The following is a 24,801-nucleotide window of genomic DNA, read 5'->3' as shown; positions in this document are numbered from 1 at the left end:
AGTTTAACTTTTGAAAAGCAAAACAAGGGAAGAAATGAAATGGGTCCAAAGTGGTTACTGAGTGCCAGGAGTTGGCAATCTTCTACAAAGAATCAGATACTAAGTAGTTTAGGCTTGGCAGGCCACATACTGTCACAGCCACCCAACTCTGTGGAACTAGCTTACTGGTTAAGCATCCAGTAACCTAGATGCATCCATAGACAGCACATAAACTAGGGTTTTACAAACTATGGGCCCAGGAACTAAAAATGGCTTCCATGTTTTTAAAGGGTTATAAAAAATAAGACAAAAATAACAATGGGTTATGTACATGTGATCTGCAAAGCTTAGAATATTTACGATCTGGCCTTTCACTAAAGTGTGCCACTAGCCCCTGACATCAACAAACAAGTGTAGCTGTGTTCTAATAAAATTTTGTTTTATGAAATAGGTAGTGGGCTGTATTTGGCCAGAGGCCTATAATTTGGGGATCCTGGCACCAGACTGAAGCCAGCAACTACTCAAATTCTTAAAGAAAATGCCAATACCAAGTCTATTCTCTAGTATCATTCAGCTTTACGAGCAGACAAGGTAAGAAAGGGGCGCAGGTACTTTTAGGCCTACTAGCCAATTCAGTCAAATTAATTTTGAGGGTCAGATCAACAGCACAACAGGTCGGACTGCCTTTATCCTCTTCCCTTCACATCCCGTCTACTCAAAGTCTAACTTATTTTTAAAGTCTAGGATAAAAAAATTCAACTCCAGCTCTCAATGATTCATTTGAAGGTTTGATTTTATGAAGAAAATCTTTCATATACTATAAATTTAAATCCTTAGGTATTAGTTGCAGAATTCTCAAACTGAAAAGAATCTTAAGCTGTTTCTCTCAATTTGCAGATAAGTTAACAGGGTCCTAGCAATGTTAGTGACAAAACCAGTAAGCTAGTTCCTTACTTTCAAGCGTAACACACTGCCCGCTTTAATCTTATTAAGAATAAAGAATACACACAATTTTATCTTTGCCTTTTTATTTCCCTTATGAACACCCCCAATCCATTCCTGTTTCCTCAAGGTAACTTTTTCACCTCTTCTTGCCTCTAAGATTCTTTTCTTTTCTTTTTTTTTTTTTTAATTTATTTATTTGTCAGAGAGAGAGGGAGAGAGAGCGAGCACAGGCAGACAGAATGGCAGGCAGAGGCAGAGGGAGAAGCAGGTTCCCCGCCAAGCAAGGAGCCCGATGTGGGACTCGATCCCAGGACACTGGGACCATGACCTGAGCCGAAGGCAGCTGCTTAACCAACTGAGCCACCCAGGCGTCCCGCCTCTAAGATTCTTAAAAGCTATACATCCACCATGGGGCTTCAAATGCTATCATCTACTCTACATCTACTCTACTTCCTAAATTTCACCTAACTCCCTGAACAAATTTATGTACAGAAAAAAAAAAATGTTTTGGAGCTCTCTGACTGGCCAACTCCTGAGCAGCCTACCACCTACCATCTCTTACCCTTTGAAATATAATACTAGCGTGATTGTTTTTTTTTTTTTCACCTGCGAACTGGGAAATTAGGCCCTCTAATTCATATAATTACTAATATTCTAAAACACCCTTTCAATTAATAAAGACTATATATGTTGCTGAAAACTTTAATGTATTACTCCACTATAAGACAGAGTATCAGGGAAGCAGTAACACTTACTTCTGCCCAGCTGCTTGATATAAATGGTCATTTCTGCAATAAAGCTCCTGTAACAACATATACAAAACAAGGTTAGGAATTTTACTGTTAGAAATTACTAAATCCAGGACTCCCAAATCAGGCAGGCTTTCCAACTGCTTAGGCAAGTCACAGCAAAAAACCACTGTAAACACTTATTTCTGCTCAGTCCTAGAACGAATCAAGTATATGTGAACTTCAAATACTGTACAACATGGTACGAGACAACTATAATCAAAGTTGACAAGCCAACTGTTCACGAAAAGAAAATGTTAAGGTTTTAGATTGTGTTTACTTACTCCAGAGGTTGCGGTCTCAATAGCTAGAACACATTCAATGAAAAGGAATTTTCCATTTAGCCTGGGACCAAAAAATACCACAGGCCCCAAATTCTTTAAATTATAGTTGTGATTATTTTAAGATTGCTTTGCATGGGCCACTCACTAATGACTTTAATCTGCTAAGATAAGCTAAATATATGCACGCATGCACACATACACATGAACATACGAACACTATGCATGTATCTGTGGCTCCTGGGGCAGGGGTCTGGTATCTGCCTGCAGTTGGAAGCAGCCCTTGATAACAAAAAACTTAGCTTATTGGTATCACACTTACTTAAACCAGGGAACAAAATATTTTTGGAAATTAGAGCCTAAATGGCTAACAGATTCTAGGGGGTGAATTTAGTTTCAATAAAACAACTGTCCTTTGAAAACTATATGCTTTCTGATCCTTCCACTGCTCAGGTACATTCTAGCCTTGACTTTGTGCTGTGAATAAAAGGTTAGGTAAGGCTTAAGAAAAAATAAATGTTAGACTCCTTCCTATACCTCTTGTGAACTGACCTTCAGGCACAGGGGCTTCAGGGGTCAAAGGCCACTGGCTTTCAGGGGAACAACATCCACCCTTTCATTAATGACACCGATGACAGTATGTTTCTCAGCCAGGCTTAAAGTCAGCACTCAATCTCATTCTCCTCCACCTAGGGGGAACAGCGACACCAGAAATCAGTTTACAATAGTATTCCATGTGATTGCTTAGTTCAGCCTAAGCAGCAGCACATGTGTGTATGAACACAGACCTCTGGTGTTGCTGTCTGTTATGCCTTTAAATAAAGGACATACAAGGAGATGCTGTCCTAGCTCCCCCAATGGTCTTTGCCTCCCTCATTGTCATATCCTGAATTCTTCAATTCTTTTTCTATCAAGAGCCAATAAGATATTGGTATCAAAACAGTTTATAACAAACTTCAGAGACATTTTATTTGTTCTTAAAGTCACCAAGTGCTACTAATAAGCTTAATCAGTTCAGAAGGTATTTTGTCCTTAAAGAAAAATAAACAAATGGATCCTTTATAACCTCCAAGGGTTTTAAAAAATCTGATGTCAAATTAAGTATTTGAGAATTCAGGACTGAACAAACAGGAAGCAGGGGGAACCATGCTCAGAACATCATTTTGACCATAGCATTTAAGTTTTATTTTAGTCATAATTATTTTAGGATTACTAGATGCATCGAAGGGAGAACACTGATTTTCAAGGAAAATACTTTTAATGTATTTTGAATAATTTATTTCATATAAATAAAGGACAGCAAATTAAATCATCCAGAAGGTTTCCACTATAGCCTTCTTTCTCTTCCAATAAAAATATAGTGCCCCCAGAAGCGTCTAATCCGTATGAGCCTTCCTGGGAGTAATAATTACTACACCCTGGAATGCTCTCAGGAAGAATAGCAAGCAGGCTGAGAAACATACTGTCAACTGTTACAAGACCTCCCTTTATGTTCAGTTTTACATATTTAACAGAACAAAAGTAAGCTCATGAACTCACATACAAAGACTAAAGCTATCCTTCAGCTTTACAATAAGCCCTTCAACATCTCAACAGGACTCTTAAGAGCTGACAACTTTCCAAAACAAAAGGAAAATTTGGATCTAGATGCAATGCCCTCTACCTGAGACTTTAGAAGACAAGTATATAACGTGACCCATTACAGAAATAATCCATTTAACTACTTCAACAATACCACACTGAATAAACTCACCACCTCAGGCTGCTTTTTAAATCAGGAATAAACCACCACTTGAAGCTATGATTTTTGCCTCTCAGATACAAATGAGAACCTTAGAAGTCTAGCAACACAAACAGCAGACTTTCACAGAACTTCTAAAATCCTCCTCGTAAATGAAAATCATGGTAAACTACTAATTACAAATCAAGGATACTTTTTCTTATGCAAAGTATCTTCACAATTCAATGCTAACCCACAAACTGAATCAGGTAACACATACAAAAATAGAACAATGACTATACAAAACAATCCTAACTTACTACAGAAGGAAAAGACTGAAACAAGCAAACCTGTTGTGATCAGGACCCACTTGGGTGTACTTATATTCTCCTTGGATCTTTTCCTTTTGGAAATACTGGTTCAGACGAGCCTTAGCATTTTCCAACGTCCAGTTTCCATGAAGCCCAGCATTTAAATCCACTTCTTCTGACTCTAAAGTCTGTTGAATCAATGATAATTAAATTTGGCTGCATTACTTTTAGTTATGCCTATCTAAGGTACAGAAATTTATTAAAAATAACTAATTTGTACCATCCTTTATAATAAAAAACTATTTTTAATGCTTCTATTCCTAGACAAAACTGAACAGAATTAGTTTTTGCTGCATCTGGTGATCCCATTGTACAAACAAGTTAATAGATAATGTATTGTATATTTAATATATTTATTATTATATTAATGTTTATATAATAATATACAATTAATAATTATACTATATAATTATATTCTATATTAATGTATATTTACGAAGACATTTTTAAGTGCTCATGAAATAAGGTTTACTAAGGTAATTACAATTTCCTGTGCACAGATGAGGACACATTCTACCACAAGAAAAATACCTGCTGTTTCACAGGCAATTCTAGAGACCAGATTTAATGGATAGCTTAGGTTTATGTTGTCTTGTGTGAATAAGTAGCCTCAAACAATGACTTAGAAGAATCACCAAATTATTAAGCTGTGAATATCTTAAGTCTTGCAGTGAACCAGGTAGTAAGGGACAATCCTGGGTATGTCACAAAGGGTGATATGATAGCCTTACCGCTTGTACTTCTTGTTCCTCCTTTCTTGAATAATAATCCTTCAAGTTGGCCCCTCGATCCCAGGTGGGCCCGGGAGGACCATAACCAGAGGCCCCAATTCCAGAATTATTTTCTGTAAGGAAAGAAAATAATTGTTCTCTTAATGAATCGAACTGTAGGAAGAACCTAAATATTTTAAACATTATTTTTAGATTTTGGCAATCTGGTAACTAGAAAGCCCAAGTTTCAATTATTTGGAAATGTGCCCCAAATCTTCATGACTTTCTTGAGAAGTGTTTCATGACTGAAATATAGGTCTAAATTGATAATCTCAAGGCTGGTATGTAGAGGAGAGCTACTAGCAATGATCATAAGTGACTGACCATCTAGCATACATTTTTAAGTTGATTAAACTTGATAACTGATTAAATTTGTTCAAACTGCTTCCTTCCTAAATAGGACCTTGAGAGAAACTTGTTAGCACTAGTTATAAGGATAAAAGCTGAAAAGGTCTAAGAAAATGTTGAACTTTGGTAAGAAAGCAGAGTAACTAAAGATACCTAATACTGCCTGATTATTAACTCTACTGAGTCTATGACATGCTTTTTAAAAAATTTATTCCTCACAACAATCTTGTGAAATAAATACTACTGTTAATCTCATTTCATAAATACTGGATCTAAGACTTAAGTACCTTGACCAAGATCCAAGTTAATCTATCCTTTACTGGGGCAGACCAAGAAAAGCTTTGATAATATACAGAATTCAGTAACACCTTGGATGCACAAGGTGTACGTCTACAATATATTTGGTAGAAATAAGTTAGAAACAAGAAAGGGCAGTAAATAAGACCCTTTAATCAAATATTCTAGCCCTAGTGCAAAATCTATCCAGAAATAAAAATTAGTAAAAGCTAATGAAAGTAAGGAATTAAGCTACATTACACTTCGTATGAGAAATCACTGTTGGTATTTGCAAATTTATGAAGGCCCTCGGATGTCTCAACATTAAGAGTTCAATGTAGTTATCTTCCTATCCAAATGAGAAAGAGATGAAGACCAAGAAGGATCACGTGTATCTTACTGCATCATACACACACAATCAAACCCCTTACCTGCTTTAAGAGCCAAATGTGGAGGAAGAGGCCCTCCCATGGTTGTAGGTAAACCTCCACCAGGAGTTGCTGTGCCGTCAGGTGTATCAGTAAGTGGGGGTGGAGGAGGTGCTACCTGCAAGAGGAAACATCAAGGCAGGATCAGTAATTTTACTAGGGACTAGCACATGTTCTTATACTTAAAGAAGGCCCATGTGTGACCCGTTCTTAACCCCATAATATTAACATCTTTGTTTTCAATGTTTATAAACTATTATGCTCTTACTTGAGGCAGAAAAGAATAAGGATAGTAAAAATTACTCATACTTCTCCACCTGGAGATTTTATATGTGTAATGTGTAAGCAAATACAGTTTTCCACAAAAAGTGGGGTTGGTTTATGGTGTATAGTTAACGTTTTTCCACTTAGTAGCTTTATAAATACATTCCACATTCAAGAACGATCTGTTAGGAAACTTCTATAGAGTAAACACTGTTCTGGATACTAAGAATAAAATTAACAAAAGAGACAGATATTCTGTACTTAGAGCTATATTCAAATAGCTATGTTCTAATTCTTACAGAACTAAATAATGAATAAACACATAATATGTCAAGTATGATACACTACTACAGAAAAAAAATGAAGGAGAGAGAAATAGGGGACTGTGCAAAATCACTATTTAAATAAAGTGAACTGGCAAAACCACACATAAATGAAGAGATATGGAAAAGTGAGGACAACAATGACGAGTACAAAGAGGAGATATTTCCAGGGAGAATGCCACGTCCAAGATGTAAAATAGTATAAATCTACTTTTTAAAAAAAGATTTATCTGAGAGAACACGCTAGAGGTGAGGGAGCGCACATGCACACACCTATAAGGATGAGGGGGGGAAGGCAGAGGAAGAGGGAGAGGGAGAAGCAGCCTCCCCACTGAGCAGGGAGCCCGATGTGGGGGCTCTATGACCTGAGCTGAAGGCAGATGCTTAACTGAGCCACCCAGGCATTCCACATCTTCTACTTCTTTAAAGATTAATAATCTAAATGAATTTTAATGACTTATTACTGCACTGTATGGATGTAGTACATATAACTCTTAACAATACCATGTTGATGAACATTTAGCTTGTAGCGAACCTTAAAATTATAAAACACTGCCATAAACCCTCTGTACTTTACGTTGGCCTATTCTTTTCAGGAAAGATTTGCTTAAGTGAAATTCCTGGGTCAAAAAGCATCAACATTTTCTTTTTCTTTTTTTTTTAAGATTCTATTTATCAGAGACAGTACAAGCAGAGGGAGCAGGAGAGACAGGAGGAGAGAGAGAAGCAGGCTCCCTGCTCAGTGGGAAGATCCCAGGACCCACGATCATGACATGAGCCAAAGGCAACTATCAATTGACTCCTTCCTGATCAGAAGACAGTCTCCAGCCTGCCCATGGCCTTTCTATCACTTATGGTACTCAGCACAGTGGCCCAGATACTCAAATTCAGTTAGCCTGACAAAAGCCACACAGGTAAAGATCTAAACACCTGTCTAATTCCTCTTTTTTCCAGGCCTAATGAATGTTTCTGAGCTCATTTTCCTTTTACCCACCTACAATTTGATTTAATTATTTCTTGAGTATCTTGTTGTACATATTGAGCTTGGGAGCCGGAGCTATGAAAACGAAGAGTCTCTGTGACAGAGGAAAGGGGAACCTTCAATTTTCTGCCTACCACTACAAACTCAATTTTAGGAGTAGCCTGTCTGTTGCCTTGCTGGCCTCCATGAAGGTAGTATCTCTTCTACCTCAAGCTAATTCAGCCCAAGCTTTAAATCACATCACTTCCTACTTCACTCTTTGTCAAACAAGTTGTAAATAATTTCTGTTGTCCTTTTTCTTTTTTCACTTTGTAAATGATTACTGCCCAAAAAGGCATTTTGTTTTTGCTTCTGTAATCCAATCTAGTTTCTGCCTGTGATACCTACCAAAAAATGGCCTTTCTACCAAAAAATGTCCAGGACCTGTTCTGCATTATTTTCATCTATTTCATTTTGGAGATAGTGTCATGTAAATATAATTACTATAATCTTACAATAATTAAAATTCTTTATTAATATGCAGACCAGTTATTACTCTTGGCTATTTTCAGCAATTATTTTTAATTAATTTTTCTTTTCTTTTTTTTAAAGATTTTATTTATTTGAGAGAGTGAATAAGAGAAGGAGCAAGGGAGAGGCAGAAGCAAACTCCACAATGAATAGGGAGCCTGATACAAGACTCGATCCCAGGACCCTGGGACCATGACCTGAGCCGAAGGCAGAGGCTTTTAACCCACTGAGCCACCCAGGCGCCCCACAAACTATATACTCTTAAGATTCTTTGTAATTTTCATTATTACAGTGAACAGGATTTTTTCCTTTCTTTATAATATTTACACTTCATTTTTTCCTCTTATTATTACATATCCCTCTTATTTTTTTATTTACAGCATTGGTGGTGATATGATTGGTCTTAACTTTACAGAAATTCCCCTAGTTCAATGCATCTTAAACTATCTGCAATGAAGAATTATGTGTACCATACTACCTTTCTTTCCCCTAACCCATTGGAAACAATTTTTGTACAAAAATTCCATTAATATTTCTAAATGTGCATGCATTTATGTATTTATGACCACCTAACATTTTGAACAGCTCTGCTCTATGACCTGCTTTTAGTACAGTGTTTAATATATTTTTAATTTTTTTTTTTTTAAGATTTTACTTATTTATTTGACAGAGAGAGACCACAGTAGACAGAGAGGCAGGCAGAGAGAGGGAAGCAGGCTCCCCGCCGAGCAGGGAACCCGATGCGGGACTTGATCCCAGGACCCTGAGATCATGACCCGAGCCGAAGGCAGCCGCTCAACCCACTGAGCCACCCAGGCGCCCTTTAATTATTTTTTAAGAGTTTGTTTTTAAGGTACCTCTACATCCAAATAGGGCTCAAACTCAGCACGCACCCCGAGATCAAGAGTTGTATGGTCCATTAACTCAGCCAGCCAGGCACACCTACTTTTTTTTAATGATACTTTTCAACATGTCAAGAAGTACTTTTCTACTCTACTTCCTAAGTTCTTTATTGGTAATAAGTATTTAATTTTATTAAAATTTAAAAAAAAAAGATTTATGAAAGACCACACTCATGCAAGCAAGAACTGGGGGGAGGGGTACAGGGAGGGGGAGAAGCAGACTCCCTGCTGAGCACGGAGCCCCACGTGGGGCTGGGGCTTGATCCCAGAACCCTGAGATCATGACCAGAGCAGAAGGGAGATGCTTAACTGACTGAGCCACCCAAGCACCCCTCAAATGCTTGTTTTAAACCTGTATTAGGTCAACCACTGAGTAGACAGTTACTTTTCTCTTAAGAACTCATTAACATGACAAAGCAAGAAAGATTACCAGATTTTGCTTCAGATTTGCTGGAGGTATTATAAGATAACGGCATGTGTACCATATTACTTCTCGAAAATATTAAAAATTTCGAATTCTCGGGGCGCCTGGGTGGCTCAGTGGGTTAAGCTGCTGCCTTTGGCTCAGGTCATGATCTCAGGGTCCTGGGATCAAGTCCCGCATCAGGCTATCTGCTCAGCGGGGAGCCTGCTTCCTCCTCTCTCTCTCTGCCTACTTGTGATCTCTCTCTGTCAAGTAAATAAATAAAATCTTTAAAAAAAATAAAAAATAAATAAAATAAAAATTTGGAATTCTCAAATCTATCTTACCACATGGGTTTTTGATACAGGACTATGAATCTACAGTTATTTACAATTTTCTTAGACTAAGGATGGACTATTTTATCTTTTACAGTTACTTAAGATTTTTACTCACCAATTTTATTTTTAATTCTGTAATTTCTCATTTTATCTCTATTAATTTCTGCCTGCTCAGTTTTATTTTCCTGAGTTGAAAATTACCAGTTTAAAAAAAATAATTATCCATTTACTAATCTAAAAAACTATTTCTTGTGCAGTAATGAAAGTATTTGAGATTTCCTTTGACTAAATGATAATTCCTTTGGCCTTCCAGAGTTTTGACATTGTTACCTAAATAGTCCATAATTTATAATTTTCATTTAGAACCAAGTGTTTAAATTTCCTTATGTTTAGGATTTTTTGCTACTTTCTCACATTACAATTTTAGTTGTGTCAATATACACATTAGCATTTCTAATATTAGGTAGATAGGTATATACTGTGAACTAGTGTTTGTCTTTTCTGCTTTCTTCCTTGCAGATTACTTTGATATTTACACTGCTTCTTTTATTTTGTACTTCATTTGCCTGGTATAGCTTTACTATGTCTTTACTTTCAATCTTTCTGATTGAAAGATTTTATACAGATAACATGTAACATGAAGCACAGTGCTCTTCCAAGGTTAGGACTGTGAAGGCGAAGTACAGCTTATACTATAGGGACAGTCCCAATAGCCAAATCCCAGGCAAAAACAAAACTGTGGGCAACAACAGTGATGACTTGTCCTCCTTTCTACCACCTTGCCCACTCCAGGTCCCAAATCCTGTTCTATCTACCTCATTCTCTTTTGCCATAAACTTCTTCGTCTTGAGATGTATGAATGGGATAACTTCCTGGTTTTCAGTGACATTAGGTATTATGATGGAATGCTCCTGTCTCCCCAAAATTAGTATTTTGAAATCCTAGACTCCAATGTGATAGTATTAGGAGGTGGGGCCTTTGGGAAGCGATTAGGTCACAAGGGGGGCCCCATAAAAGGAAATGGTGGCTTAAAAAAAAGAGAGAGTTCTCCTACCTTTTCCACCAGGTGAGGATATAGTGAGAGCGCCTTTCATGAACCAGAAGTGTGCTCTCACCAGACACTAAATCAGCCAGAACCTTTCCAGCCTCCTGGAGTGTGAGGATGTTTCTGTTGTTTATAAGCCACCAGTCTATGGTACTTTGTGACATCAGCCTAAACTAAACAGGAAGGATTTTCTTTTTCATATTTCTTGATCAACTAAAGATGAAGGTAGAGGCAAAAAGGGTATTAACCACCTGCCTCCAGACACTTTGTGGAACAGCCCCTGCCAGTTCAGTCTCCATGATGGCTGCACATCCCCTGTGGAGAAGGGCCAGTGCCACCTTATTAAAAGGGCATATTCTGCCCACTACTTTCAAGATCACAAGATGTAGTTGACTTTCCTAACACAAAGAAACAGACACAGAGGTAGGCAAAATGAGGACTCAGAGAAGTATGTCACAAATGAAACAGGAGGAAACCACAGCAAGAGACATAAAACAGATATAAGTAGCATGTCTGATCGAGACTTTAAAGTAATGATCATAAAGATACTCAATGATTAAAAAATAAAAAGATACTCAATGAACTTGAGAAAAGAGTGGAGGACATCAGTGAGAACCCTTAAGAAAGACAGAAAACATAAAGAACCAATCAGAGATGAAGAACACAATAAATGAAATTAAAAATACACTTGATGGTGCTCGCTTTGGCAGCACACATACTAAAAATACACTTGATGGAATAGGCTGGAAGAAGCAGAGGAACAAATCAATGAACAAGAAGACAAGAGTAATGCAAAGTAATCAAGGAGAACAAATGAGCGAAAAAAATATTATGCAAAATGAGGAGAGACTCAGGGAACTCAGTGACTTCATCAAGCAGAAATAACATTCACATTACAGGGATCCCAGAGAGAAAAGGGGGCAGAAAATTTACTTGAAGAAATAACCAGATTACTTTCCTAATCTGGGAAAGGCAACAGATATCTAGATCCAGAAGACGCAGAGATCCCCCCAACAAAATCAATCAAAGGAGTTCTACAACATACAGTAATTAAAATGGCAATAGTAGAGATACAGAAAAAACTCTGTATGTGGAATTTAAGAAACAAAATAAAGGAGCAAAGGATAAAAAGGGGAGGGGACACAACCAGAAAAACAGATTTTTTTTTTTGAAGATTAATTTGAGACAGAGAGTGTGAGAGGCAGAAAGCACAAGAGGGGTAAAGTGGGGCAGAGGAAGACAGAGAAGCAAACTCCCTGCTGAACAGGGAGCCTGATGTGGGCTCAATCCCAGTATGCTTAGATCATGACGGAAGCTGAAGACAGACACTTAATTGACTGAACCACCCAGGGGCCCCAAGAACAGACTCTTAACTACAGAAAACCAACTCATGATTACCAGAGGAGAGGTAGGTGGTGGTGGGGGGAATGGGTGAAAAGAGGTGATGGGGTAAAGGAGTACACTTGTCCTGATGACCAGGACACGATGTTATGAAACTGCTGAATCGTACTTTATACCTGAAACATTGTTAAGTCTATTGGTATTAAAAAAGAAGTAAGAGGGTATTAAAAGTGTATGGTAGTATATAACCTTGGCTCTAAGGAAAATCTAATGATCTGAAAAATGTACTACTACATTAAGTGAAACAAACAGGTTATAAAATAGTATATGCAACATGTATTTTATCAATTAAAATTCACATTTAAATATCAAAGCAGGGACGCCTGGGTGGCTCAGTTGATTAAGCTGCCTCAGTTGGTTAAGCTGGTGCCTTTGGCTCAGGTCATGATCCCAGAGTCCTGGGATCAAGTCCCACATCCGGCTCCTTGCTCAGCGGGGAGCCTGCTTCCCTCTTTCTGCCTCTGCCTGCCACTCTGCCTGCTTGTACGCATGTGCACTAACAAATAAATAAATAAAATCTTTAAATAAATAAATATCAAAGCAAAAACAAAACTATTGGCAAGAACATAATTCATTCATGCTGCCTTTACAATTTGCATGTTCTGCAAAATTTCTGTAATTAGTATGTATTAAACACTGTAAAAACATTTAAGTCTAGAACTTATATACATAATATACCTAATTAATAAAACATGAGCTGATAGATAAAATCAACAGACAACTCAAATGAGATTCTCTCCCTCCCACTTACGTGCACACATTCTCTCTCTCTCTCCCAAATAAATAAATAAATAAATTCGGGTGAACATCATAAAGAAATATTCCATTTACTAAATAACAGAAGAAATGCATATCAAGTTAAACTATTATTTTTTTAGGCTACCAAGCATTCTGGTTCAAGATAGTGATGTAGGAAGATCCTGAACCTACTTCCTCACAAACACACTGAGTCTACAGCTACATATGCAAACAGTTTCTGAAATTAAAAAAAAATCTAATGGGCGCCTGGGTGGCTCAGAGGGTTAGGCCTCTGCCTTCAGCTCGGGTCATGATCTCAGGGTCCTGGGATCGAGTCCCACATCGGGCTCTCTGCTCAGCGGGGAGCCTGCTTCCTCCTCTCTCTCTCTCTGCCTGCCTCTCTGCCTGCTTGTGATCTCTGTCAAATAAATAAATAAAATCTTAAAAAAAAAAATCTAAAAGCTAGCTGAGTGATGACTACGTATCAGGCAAAGAAGGGGAAAAAAAAAAAACACATCAAAAAACACATCCTGGGGCGCCTGGGTGGCTCAGTGGGTTAAAGCCCTTGCCTTCGACTCAGGTCATGATCCCAGAGTCCTGGGATCGAGCCCCACGTCGGGCTCTCTGCTCAGCAGGGAGCCTGCTTCCTCCTCTCTCTCTCTGTCTGCCTCTCTGCCTACTTGTAATCTCTGTCAAATAAATAAATAAAATCTTAAAAAAAAAAAAAAAAAACACACACATCCTACCCCACCAGGTAGGAAGCTGGAGCAATCTTGCCATAAACCCCACTTCAGATGTGGCAACCCACAGCCAGGTGGGAACTCAATCTGGAACTCCTCCCTGATGAGCAAAGAATTCAACCCTCAATATTTAATATATACACTTGAAGCAAGTGTCCAGAACACCTAATTTTAAAAACCAACAGAGTTTATACTCCGAGACCCACATGGCAGCAATCTGTAAAAAGCCTCTGAAAGTGCTTATGCGCTTGGAGTCCCTTGTCCCAAAGCCCAGCTCAGAAGCAGCCAACTAAACCCACACTTAAAGTGAAGGAGACACCAGCTTATATTAAAATCTTGGCCCAAGGCACAGGCATCTACTTTAAAAACACATCTAGAAGTCTGCTGGAATACTACCCAGGAATGGAGACCAGTGGGAACTATCTTTTCATGCTTCACAGCACCAGTAACTCCTAGAAAAGAAGGTTTACATGTGTGTGGTGCCCCAATTTGGGGGGCTGCTGCACAGGGGATGCCTCTTTATCACCTGGCTCTGGAGGCCAGGGAAGCTTGTGTTCCTGTCACACAGGACTGTAATAACCAGCATTACCCTTTAAAAAGGAGTTCAGGGGCGCCTGGGTGGCTTGGCTGTTAAGCATCTGCCTTGGGGGCTCAGGTCACGATCCCAGGGTCCTGGGATCGAGTCCTGTATCAGGCTCCCTGCTCCTTTGGAAGTCTGCTTCTCCCTGTCCCACTCCCCCTGCTTGTGTTCCCTCTCTCACAGTGTCTTGTCTCTCTCTCTGTCAAATAAATAAACAAAATCTTTAAAAAAAAAAAAAAAAGAAAGGAGCTCAAGAACCTGTCTGTGGCTCCAAATTTCATGACAGCTGCCAGGGGACACCTCTACTTTGCCTGGCTCAGGTGGCCAGTGTGCTTACACTCCTGGGTCCCACAAGACTATAACCAATGGAGAAAGCATTCTTTTTTTCTATTAATTTTTTTAGTACAGTCAACATATGGTATTATATTAGTTTCTGGTGTATAACATAGTGATCTGACAAGTGTATATGTTATACCGTGTTTACTGAAGATAGCTCTTTAAACAGCTATCATACCATATCATACCCAGGAGCTGTCTTTCTGTGAAGGAGGCCTATTTGTAGCTCATTATCATGACTGTGGTCTGAGGAGTAGGCTTCTAATCAAATAGGCACCTAGGGGCTGACTGTTATCCTTTCCAGAGACCTCTGAGGGAACGTGCTATCTCCCTCTGTTCCAGAGTGCCAGTGTCTCCTGAATGAAAGCTTTACATGCATCTGCTTTTTGCAGCTAACATCCAGGGATGCCCTCAATCACCTGGCTCTGGGAGGGCCAGAGGGGCTTGCATTCTTGGGAATGCAAAGTCCCATGGGACTATGTCAACAGTTCTTGGCAGGTTACCAACACCAGGCACTGTACAGTGAGAAAGAGGCAGGCTTCAAGTTTGGCACACACTGCCTATGCAGCTGCTCTGAAGGAACATACACTATAGATGTCATCTTGGTGATCTTCCTCTGCCTTCTTCTAGCTTATTGGTGTATCCCAAAAAAAGGAAATTATACACTCATCTGGAGCCCAAATATTTGCAACTGCTGCCCAGGGAACACTTCTATATTACCTGGCTCTGGTGGCCAGCAGGGCTTATGCTTTTGGCACCTCAGAACCATATATATAGTCATATACTTTTAAAAGCTACTGCCTGAGGGTCAGGCTTCTAGTCTGCCTGAATCTAGGTGCTGAGATCCTACTCTCTGGGACACTGAGTGATCTTATTAGCACATCCTTAACTACTAGGAGCTATTAAAAATACAACAGATCAGCTTGGACAAGCACAGACGTTTAAGAAACAGCAAAGAGGGGCGCCTGGGTGGCTCAGTGAGTTAAAGCCTCTGCCTTCAGCTCAGGTCATGATCCCATGATCCCATGATCAAGCCCCGCATCAGGCTCCCTGTTCAGTAGGGAGCCTGCTTCCTCCTCTCTCTCTGCCTGCCTGTGATCTCTGTCTGTCAAATAAATAAATAAAATCTTAAAAAAAAAAAGAAACAGCAAAGAGCTGGGTTGGGGCTTAAACAAAAAGTTCATCTCCTACATGAGGCCACTCCTTCAAGAATTGGGAGAAGTAGAAACCAACATAAACAAAATGAAACAAGAATATATTTCAAATGAAAGAAATAGATAAAACCTTGATGAAATTGAACTATGTAATTTATCTGATAAAGACTTTAAAATTACGGTCATAAAGATGTTCACCAAACTGGGGAGAAGAATGTATGAACACAGAACTTCAACAAAGAGATGGAAAATATAAGAAAGTACCAATTAGAGAAGTCACAGAGAATGAAAAAAATATAGTAACAGGACTGAAAAAAAAAAAAATCACACTAGAGAGGTTAAATAGCAGACCAGATGGAAAAGAAAGGATCAGTTAAGTCAAAGCCAGGGGTGGAACTCAAAAAATGTTGATACCTTAAGGGACTTACAGAAAAATATCACTGTTTCAAAAAGACGGAAAGAGAGAGAGAGAAGGGACAGAAATTTTATTTGAAGAAAAAAATGACTGAAAACTTTCCTAACCTGGGAAAGAAAACAGACAACCAGATCCAGGAAGCCTGGATAGTTATAAAAACGAATGCAAAGAAACCCAAACCAAGACACATCATAATTAAAATGCCAAAAAGTAAAGAAAGGAGAGAAAATAAAAAGGAGCAAAAGAGAAATAATCTCATTACACACACGGGAATCCCCATCCATGAGCAGATTTTTCAGCGGAAACTGTGGACCAGAAGGGAGAAGCATGATATACTCAAAGTGCTGGAAAAAAATTTCCAAGCAAGAACATACGTTACCTGGCAAAGTCATCATTCAGAACCAAAGGAGAGAGAGATAGTTTCCCAGACAAGCAAATGCTATAATAATTCATTACCATTAAACCTGCCTTACAAGAAACATTATAAGGACTTCCTGGGCCACCTGGGTGGCTCAGTCAGTTAACTGTCTGCCTTCGGCTCAGGTCATGATCCCAGAGTCCCGGGACTGAGGATTAGCAGGGAGCCTGCTTCTCCCTTTCCCTTTGCAGCTTCCACTGCTTGTGCTCTCTCTCAAATAAAAGAGATCTTTTTAAAAGGACTTCTTTACCATAAACAAAGGGCACTTACTGATAACAAGAAGAAATATGAAAGAATAAACCTCAATGGAAAAGCTAATATATAATAAAAGTAATAGGTTAATTACTTATAAAACTAGCCTGAAGGTTATGAACAAAAATAGTAAAAATATATTTTTACTAATTTAATTTTTAAATTAATTTTAATTTAAAATTAATATTTTTAAACTAAAAATTAATATTTAAAAATTAATATATTTGTTATAAAACAAAAATAGTAAAATTAACTGATTTTAATAACTAAAGGATACACAAACTAAAAAAAGATGTAAACTATCATACCAAAGATACAGAACATCCTGGTGAGGGGTGTAAAAATGCTGTGCTTTAGAACTTAAGTTACTGACTTAAAACATTAACAATATTCACTGTTACATATAAGTATAATGGTGATCACAAAGCAAAAATCTGAAATACACATTAGAAAAAGGAGTATGAGCATACCACAAAGAAAATCCTCAAATCACAAAGAAAGGAAGAAAAGGAAGAGATAGAAACTAGAGAAATAGCTAGGGAACAATGAACAGAATGGCGTAAGCACACACTTATTAGTAACTAAATGTACATGGACTAAATTCTCCAATCAAACAACAGTGAATGATTGGATAAAAAAACATGAACCACCTATATGCTGCCTACAAGATAGTTTATTTTTTGGTATGCAAAGAACTTTATTAACCTTATTTCAAACTTTATTCCCAGGCTTCTTCAGCTTAATTATCTACAAAGAGTGAGCTGTGTATAAGCAAAAACTGAAAAGAGCTGTAGTGCCCTAGGGGATTGGCCTTAAAAATATTAAGAGGTCTAGATTTTATCAGATCCATGAACAAAATTTTAAGAAGCAGTCATAATATAAATTAGCAGCTCCCAGTAACTTCTTTTAAGTTTTATCTTCAGAAGTTGACTCAGTTCAGTTTGCTTCATTCTTGGAAGCTTCATCAAAATTGAAATGAGAAAGTAAGGAATAGCAAAGGCTGTAATTCCAGTCTACTATGGCTTTTAGCCTAAGGGAAGACCATGTGAGACAGTTAAAACTCTAAAGAAAACCCAGTCTTTCTGGCCTTAACAATCAGAGAATGCAAGCTTGGGGAAACTATGGCTGTTAGAAAATGAGAAGGCAATCCTGGGAAAGAAAAAAGGAAGAATCTCAAATTCTGTGTATAAACTCTGCCCAAATCACTGGCTAACCCCTGAACAACACATGTACAAGACAAATTCCAAGCTCCCTAGCAAGGGATCAGAAAACTGAAATGAGGGGCGCCTGGGTGGCTCAGTGGTTAAAGCCTCTGCCTTTGGCTCAGGGCATGATCCCAGGGTCCTGGGATCAAGCCCCACATCGGGCTCTCTGCTCTGCAGGGAACCTGCTTCCTCCTTACTCTGCCTGCCTCTCTGCCTACTTGTGATTTCTCTCTGTCAAATAAATAAAATTTAAAAAAAAAAAAAAAAAGAAAACTGAAATGAGATTTGAGCTCTTACCCAAAAGATAAGTGTCTGCCATACGAGTCCAACCAAACAAATTGCTTGACAGTACAAAATCAATCTTTTGAGAAATATAACATTATTTAGGGTCTCTAGAATATAATTATCACAATGCCAAAGATATAATCCAAAACAGAGAAGAAGGTAAACAAATCTCAAGAGAAAAAACAATCAAAAGAACCCAACCTGAGATGACCCAGATGTCAGATTTAGTCAAGAATTTTAACACAGCTATTATAACTATGCTCAATGACGTAAAATTCATTCGTATTATGAACACATGCTTATAATGAATGAAACAGTAAGAAATGCCACCAGAGAAATAAAATCTCTTGAAAAACAAACAAACAACAACCACCATCTGTTAATTCTGGAAACAAAAAAACAATATATGAAATAAAAAAATTAACTGGATGGACTGACAAGAGCAAAAGGGAGTTGAGAGAGAATAACCCATGAACTTGAAGATAAGCAACAGAAGTCATTCACTCTGAAGAACAGAAAGAAAAATAAAGAGCCGCAGAGACTTTTGGGATAATACACAAAAGTTTACCGTATGAGTCCCAAAAGTCAGAGAAGAGAACAAAGAAAGCAAAAATATTTGAAAATATAACAGCCAAAGATTCCCCAAGTTTGGTAAAAGACATAGATTTACTATGAATCTCAGCAAATTCCAAGCAGGGTAAGTACAAAGAAAACCACACCTAGTCACATCATAGTCAAACTGCTGGAAACCAAAGAAAATCATAAATGCAGCTAAATAACACGTTACATATAGAGGGAAATGATTTGGTCATAATTAACTTCTCATCAGGTAACAATGGAAGAAAACAAGTGCTAAAAGAAAAGGGGACTGGCAAACTAGAATTCTACACCTAGTGAAAATATGTGGGACAGAAGGTAAAAAAAAATTTTCACATAAAACAAAAATAAGAATTTGTCCTGAGTAAACCTACACATTAAGAAAGAGGGAAGAGGCTAAAAGATACAGAACAGGTCATAACAGATGAAGTAAAATGCCAGTGTTCCAAGTATTTGAAAGATATTTTCAACATTCTTTTCATAGCTATAAAGAATCTCCAAGATCACCTTGTCCAATCCCTTTATTTTGCATATGGGCCAACCAACTGCAATTATCTAGTGGTACAATATACTAGAGAGTAAGTCTCCTAACTTCTGGGTCAAAGCAATGGAAGAAATGGAAGAAAATAAAACATTTATATCAACCTTTATAAATAAGTCAGAATACAAACACGATGAAAATAAATTGTTAAAACCAAAACAGATATTATTCCTAAAGGTTTTACAAACACTCAATCTTTCATTTAAGTTACCTTAGGTATTTACTTAAATCATAATGTGAATTTTTTTATATTGTTAAGAATTCATCTTTGTGAAAACTCAAATTTTCACTTTTTAATTAAATGAGAAATAAAGTTAAACTCTAAAAAAAGAGTACTAGAAAGGAGTCTGCTGCATACTTATACAATATCATTGAAGTAATCATGGTATCAAAAACACAAGAATGATATGCCATTGTAGAAAATAGAATGTTCTTTCTGCTGTAATAAGGAATTATCAATGGGAGTAAACACCATGTCTTCAAGTTTTCCTCATTTTCATATTGTTTAAAATGTTATCTTTAGGGCGCCTGGGTGGCTCAGTGGGTTAAAGCCTCATGATCCCAGGGTCCCAGAATCAAGCCCCACATAGAGCCCCACATGGGGCTCTCTGCTCAGCGGGGAGCCTGCTTCCTCCTCTCTGCCTTTCTACCTACTTGTGATCTCTGTTAAATAAATAAATAAATCTTTTTTTTTAAAAAAGTTTTCTTTGGAAGTGCACAGAACATGACATTCATTCAGTTTATGAATGAATGAAATATACAAAACCACAAGACACAGAGATTAAAGGAATTTCCCAAGCCCACAAGTCAGGTACATAATCAGACTAAAATCAAAATCTTCAGGAACTCAACCCAGGGACTTGGCTTGCCTAAGTACTTACCCCAACAGCTGGGACTTCTTCACTCTTTACTTCATTTATCCGAACCAAATAGTTAACAAAATCTCTGGCAGCATTGCTTTGTGCATCTTTTTTATTGGTGGAATTGCCCATGCCAATGTAATTATAACCTTCCACTCGAACCTTTAACAGTCCCAAAAAAAAAAAAGGTATTAGAGGAAATTGACCTGGGTTAATTCTGAGACTTAAAAAATATGTAATTCAATAGGCCATTAAGAGATAAACAGTTAAATGTTCAACAGTTAAATGTTGAAGATATACTCCACAAAAACACTAAAAATAACACAACTAAGATAATTTATAAGTTGACTTATGAAAAAGCTTGAATTGTGCTGTCCATTAATAAACTAATCTGAAAACAACATTAATTTATGTGCTTCAAATATTCTCTTCTTCTATAACAGAATGTTCCACATTAAAATCTGATTTTATAAGACCCAAGAACAAGCTTTCCATTTGCATTTATTTTAAGCAATTTGACTTTAAGCAATAAAGAATTGCTCCACTTTCTACAGAAAATAGTAAAACTGAAACAGCTGATCCAACTTTTCTTATCTGCACTATTGGTACTGTGGAAGCTGAGGAAGATACACGTTCTAACCAGAATTATTTACCTATCAGATAGTTTTAAAAGTAATGCTCACTTGGAAGTGATTTATAATGAAACAAAAGAGCAGGCAAGCAACAATAAAGAACATAAAACACAGTTTCCTAACAGAAAACAGTTTTAACACCAAAATAAGTGCCAAAAAAAAAAAAAAATCACATATATGTAAACTGCATTCCGTAGTACCTCACACATGAATTTTTGCCTGTTTTTGTTCCCCACTGCTCTAATTTCATAGGATGGGGTCATCTTCCTTTTGCCACACCAGGCATACAGAAAATTTTTAACATCACCCATGATTCAAGTGTCTTCTTCCAACCTAAGAAAACAAAAGTTAAATCGCATTATTTATAAAAGCAAACAATGCAAGTGACCAATACCTGGAATTAACTGAAAATCTAGGTTAAACACACGCTATTCTACAATGCTGCTATTAAAACTGCTTATGACAAAATTTTAATGACATAATTGACATAATGACATAATCCTATGACATTATACAAAAAAGTAGGACACAAAACTACACGATTTGAACTACATAAAAGTATATATGCATAAATCAAGACTAAAAAAGAAATAACCCTCAAAATGGTGATCTCTGGGTGACTACAAGTGATTCTGACTTTTTTTTTTTTTTTTTTGGAGAAAGGTAGAGAATCTTAAACTCAGCCTGAAGCCTGACTGAGGGCTAGGAAGGCTCACGACCTTGAGATCACTACCTGTGTCCACATCAAAAGTTGGATGCTTAACTAAGACACCCAAGTACCCCTGACCTTTTCTTAAAACATTTTTTGTGAGGTGCCCAGATGGCTCAGTCAGTTGAGTGGCTGATTCTGGATTTCAGCTGGGGTCATGATCTCAGGGTCCTGGGACTGAGCCCAGTGTCAGGCTCTGCCTCAGGGCTAGGAGGGGAGTCAGTTTGAGGACTCTTTCCCTCTCCCCTTCCCCCCAACCCATGCGCACTCATGCGCTCTCAAAATGAGTAAATCTTAAAAAAATAAAAATCTATGTAATGTCCGACCTTTTAAAAGAGGCACCTTATGTGTTAACTCACTTAATCCTCAAATAATGGGAGATGAAATTATATGGTAAATACCATTACTGTCTCTCTACAGAGCAAGAAACAAGGGCAGAGAAAAGTTTAATTTTCCCTAACCTTATCCCACTGTGGAGGCATAAATTCAAACTACTATACTGAGAAACGGTCATCAATCACTTTGTGTGTAAATCAGAGTTTATTCTCATTCTGAGACATCTCCTAGTAGACTATCCTCAAAGTCGTACACTATATATTACTGCACTAAGTCCAAATACAGTAAGTATTCAGTACTAGGAACACCAACCTGTTAAGTACCAAATCTCTCGTTTAGGTCCTGCTATTCATTTAAATTTGAGGATATTAAGTTTTCTTGGTGGCCATACCATACTTGTTGGCCCTCTCCCTCTAATCTAGTTTATAAATATACCAAAAGATATGGAGCCTATGAGTCTAAAATCCGAATCTAAATTAAAAGCAAGATATCTGAAGGGTACCTGGGTGGCTCAGTCAGTTAAGCCTCTGATTTTTTATTTCGGCTAGGGTCATGATCTCCCGGTTGTGGGATCAAGCCCAGTGTGAGGCTCCATGCTCAATGGGGAGTATGCTGGAGATTCTCTTTCACTGTCCCTCTCCTCCTCCCCACAGCACACACATGAACTCTCTCTCTCTCAAAAATAAATAAGTAAATTTTATTTAAAAAAAAAAAAAAAAGGCAAGATCCAGAAAAAATATGCAAAAAAATTGGTCTTCTTTGAGAAGAAACCCTATTACTAGCATTAAACCTTTGTCTTCTGTTCAGTGCATTTTGTTAGCACTTAAATCTAACATCATAAAACCAGACCCCAGCCTAACCCTGCGGAAATCCTTTTAACTGAAAAGCTGAGGAAAGCTCCTATGGATCTGCAGACTCCACCCCTTAATAGTTAAAAAAACAAGACCTCAAGACGAATGAGCACCATGAAATATGAAGGGACTACGCGATCAAATTCCTTCCTTCCTAGGCAGTCTCATCTAACTCCATTATATTCAGTGTCCAAATAAATACTGCAAACTTAAATCTTTTCTCTTTAAGCTCCAAAATCAAATTCATTCAACCACAGCACTCATGAGCAAATGCTAACCTGACACCTCCGTAAAAATTTAAGTTTCCTCCCCAAACCTGTTCCTTCTTCCCTCAGACCAAGTGTTTCCCTCTCCCGAAATGGCACCGCCATCCACCAAGCTACTCCTGCCACAACTTGGGAGTCGTACACTCCCTCCAGATCCTCCACAGCTATCCCCTTGGGAGAACCCTCAGCATGCCCCAGGAGGTAACCTTAGAGGATCCTCTATTTTCCTTAACCCTTACAATACTTATACAGATAAGACTACTATTTTTTTTTAGCATTTTTAAGTTAACTTTATTGTGGTTATTATTTTATTAACATTTAATGTATTATTTGCCCTAGGGGTACAGGTCTTGAAAAGACTATTATTATTCTCCCCCTTTCCGGATGAATAAACGGAGACAAAGAATACCTTGCCCCAGAGACGACAGAGAGCTCTTAACTGGGAGACCCAGAATTCCAAGCCAGGTAGTCTGACTCCGGACCTACACGCAATTCTGCCTCCCGAACAGGTTTCCAATCCATTCGCTTCTCTCCATCCCGGCCACCACTACCGCACCCTGGACGGCTGCAATAACGTTCTGGATCTCTAGGTCTAGATCCCCGTCTCCACTCTGACCGCCCGAAACTCCATTTTCGTCACTGCGCTCACCATACTCCGCTAAGATGGCCTTCTTTGTTCCTTCCCAGTCTCCGTTCTCAAGCGCTAATCCCTCCTTGCCTCTGCCATTCTGCTTCCCCCCCTCCCCGCATCTTCCGAGCTGACGCATTCTCGACCTCAGGGCCCACGTATCAGCTACACAGTCGACCTCCTCGGAAACGCTTTCCCTTGCGACCATGGCGAAACTAGCTTTCTCCCCTGACGAGCTTCATTTCCTCAATCCTTTTACTGAGCCTGCGGACGTTTGTTTCCCCGTCCCCTCCCGCCACCACCACCGAAACCTGCGCGCGGGAGGGGAAAGGCTGCGCCCCTACGTGGTCACGGCCCCACCACCGAGCCCGCAGGACGGCGCCTGGCCTCTGTGGCCGGAATGAATGGATGAAGGGCCCGAGGTGTGTGTGGCGTCACCGCGGGCTCCCCACCCGGCCATGCACCCCCTTTCACTCGGCGGCAACAGCGCCTCGGCCGCGCGCAGGCCGGAGGAGGAAGTGGGGTCTGGCTGCTTCGAACAAGAGAACTGGCCATTGCTGCGGGCGGGTTGAGGGGGGGACGGGTCTACACCGCGGCTCGGGCAGCGCAGGCGTGGCGCGGCGAGCAGCACGCAGCCCGCAATCCGGGAACCCGGCGGCCGCCTCGCCCCTTCCCCCACCCGCCACCGTCGCCCGCGCTTCGCAACAAAGCCCGGCTGCGGGAGCGCGGAGCCCCACGCCCCTCAACGGGTAGCAAAGACGTCTCTCCCCTACCGGCGTCCGCTTCCTGGCGTCCGAGAACACAGCCCTCTCAGGACCGCCGGTGGCCGCGGCCTTCGTCAGAAACACCCGGCAAACACACCGCAGCTCGCGTGGAGGCGGCGGAGAAATGGCTCCGACGGCGGCGCCAGGGGGGTGGGGTCGGTGCGCGTACGCATGCGCACGAAGCGAGTTTAGGGCGGAGGGCGCCCGGAGGGAGGGGCGGGGCCGCAGCCACCTTGTCCCCGCGGCGCATGCGGTCGCCAGGGAGATCTGCAGCGCTGGGCCTGCTGCGCTCCAGGCGGGATTCTTCCCTTGTTCCTTGCTTTTGAACGTTTTTGAGCCGTGGGGACCGCAAGCATTTGACGTACCAAAAAATTTCTTAGCTTCTATCATGGGGACCTCCCGCTGATGACAGATAAAGGG

The 24,801-nt window shown here is 39.3% G+C and overlaps 1 protein-coding gene across 2 annotated transcripts in view; it reads right to left on the bottom strand.

Annotated features, from left to right (window-relative positions):
• Positions 1-24,528, bottom strand: part of DHX9 (DExH-box helicase 9) — a 50,946-nt gene extending 26,418 nt beyond the window's left edge. Inside the window, exons 1-7 of one of the 2 annotated variants that reach the window (XM_004767922.3) lie at positions 24,391-24,528; positions 21,028-21,160; positions 20,217-20,357; positions 5,910-6,024; positions 4,816-4,928; positions 4,064-4,212; positions 1,680-1,726 (exon numbers count right to left, since the gene is read on the bottom strand). In XM_004767922.3, coding sequence (XP_004767979.2) covers positions 1,680-1,726; positions 4,064-4,212; positions 4,816-4,928; positions 5,910-6,024; positions 20,217-20,357; positions 21,028-21,138 — 676 coding nt within the window. In that variant the 5' untranslated portion in view covers positions 21,139-21,160; positions 24,391-24,528. Of the gene's footprint in view, positions 1-1,679; positions 1,727-2,545; positions 2,683-4,063; positions 4,213-4,815; positions 4,929-5,909; positions 6,025-20,216; positions 20,358-21,027; positions 21,161-24,390 lie in introns of those variants that run through there. The other variant, XM_013064228.2, reaches the window with a different exon arrangement.
• Between the last annotated feature and the right edge of the window lie 273 nt (positions 24,529-24,801).

The sequence above is a fragment of the Mustela putorius genome, unplaced genomic scaffold, assembly GCF_011764305.1.
Source record: "Mustela putorius furo isolate JIRA1106 unplaced genomic scaffold, ASM1176430v1.1 tig00537335_pilon_pilon_pilon, whole genome shotgun sequence".
Classification (NCBI taxonomy): Eukaryota; Metazoa; Chordata; class Mammalia; order Carnivora; family Mustelidae; genus Mustela; species Mustela putorius.
This window is presented reverse-complemented; position numbering and strand designations above follow the sequence as displayed.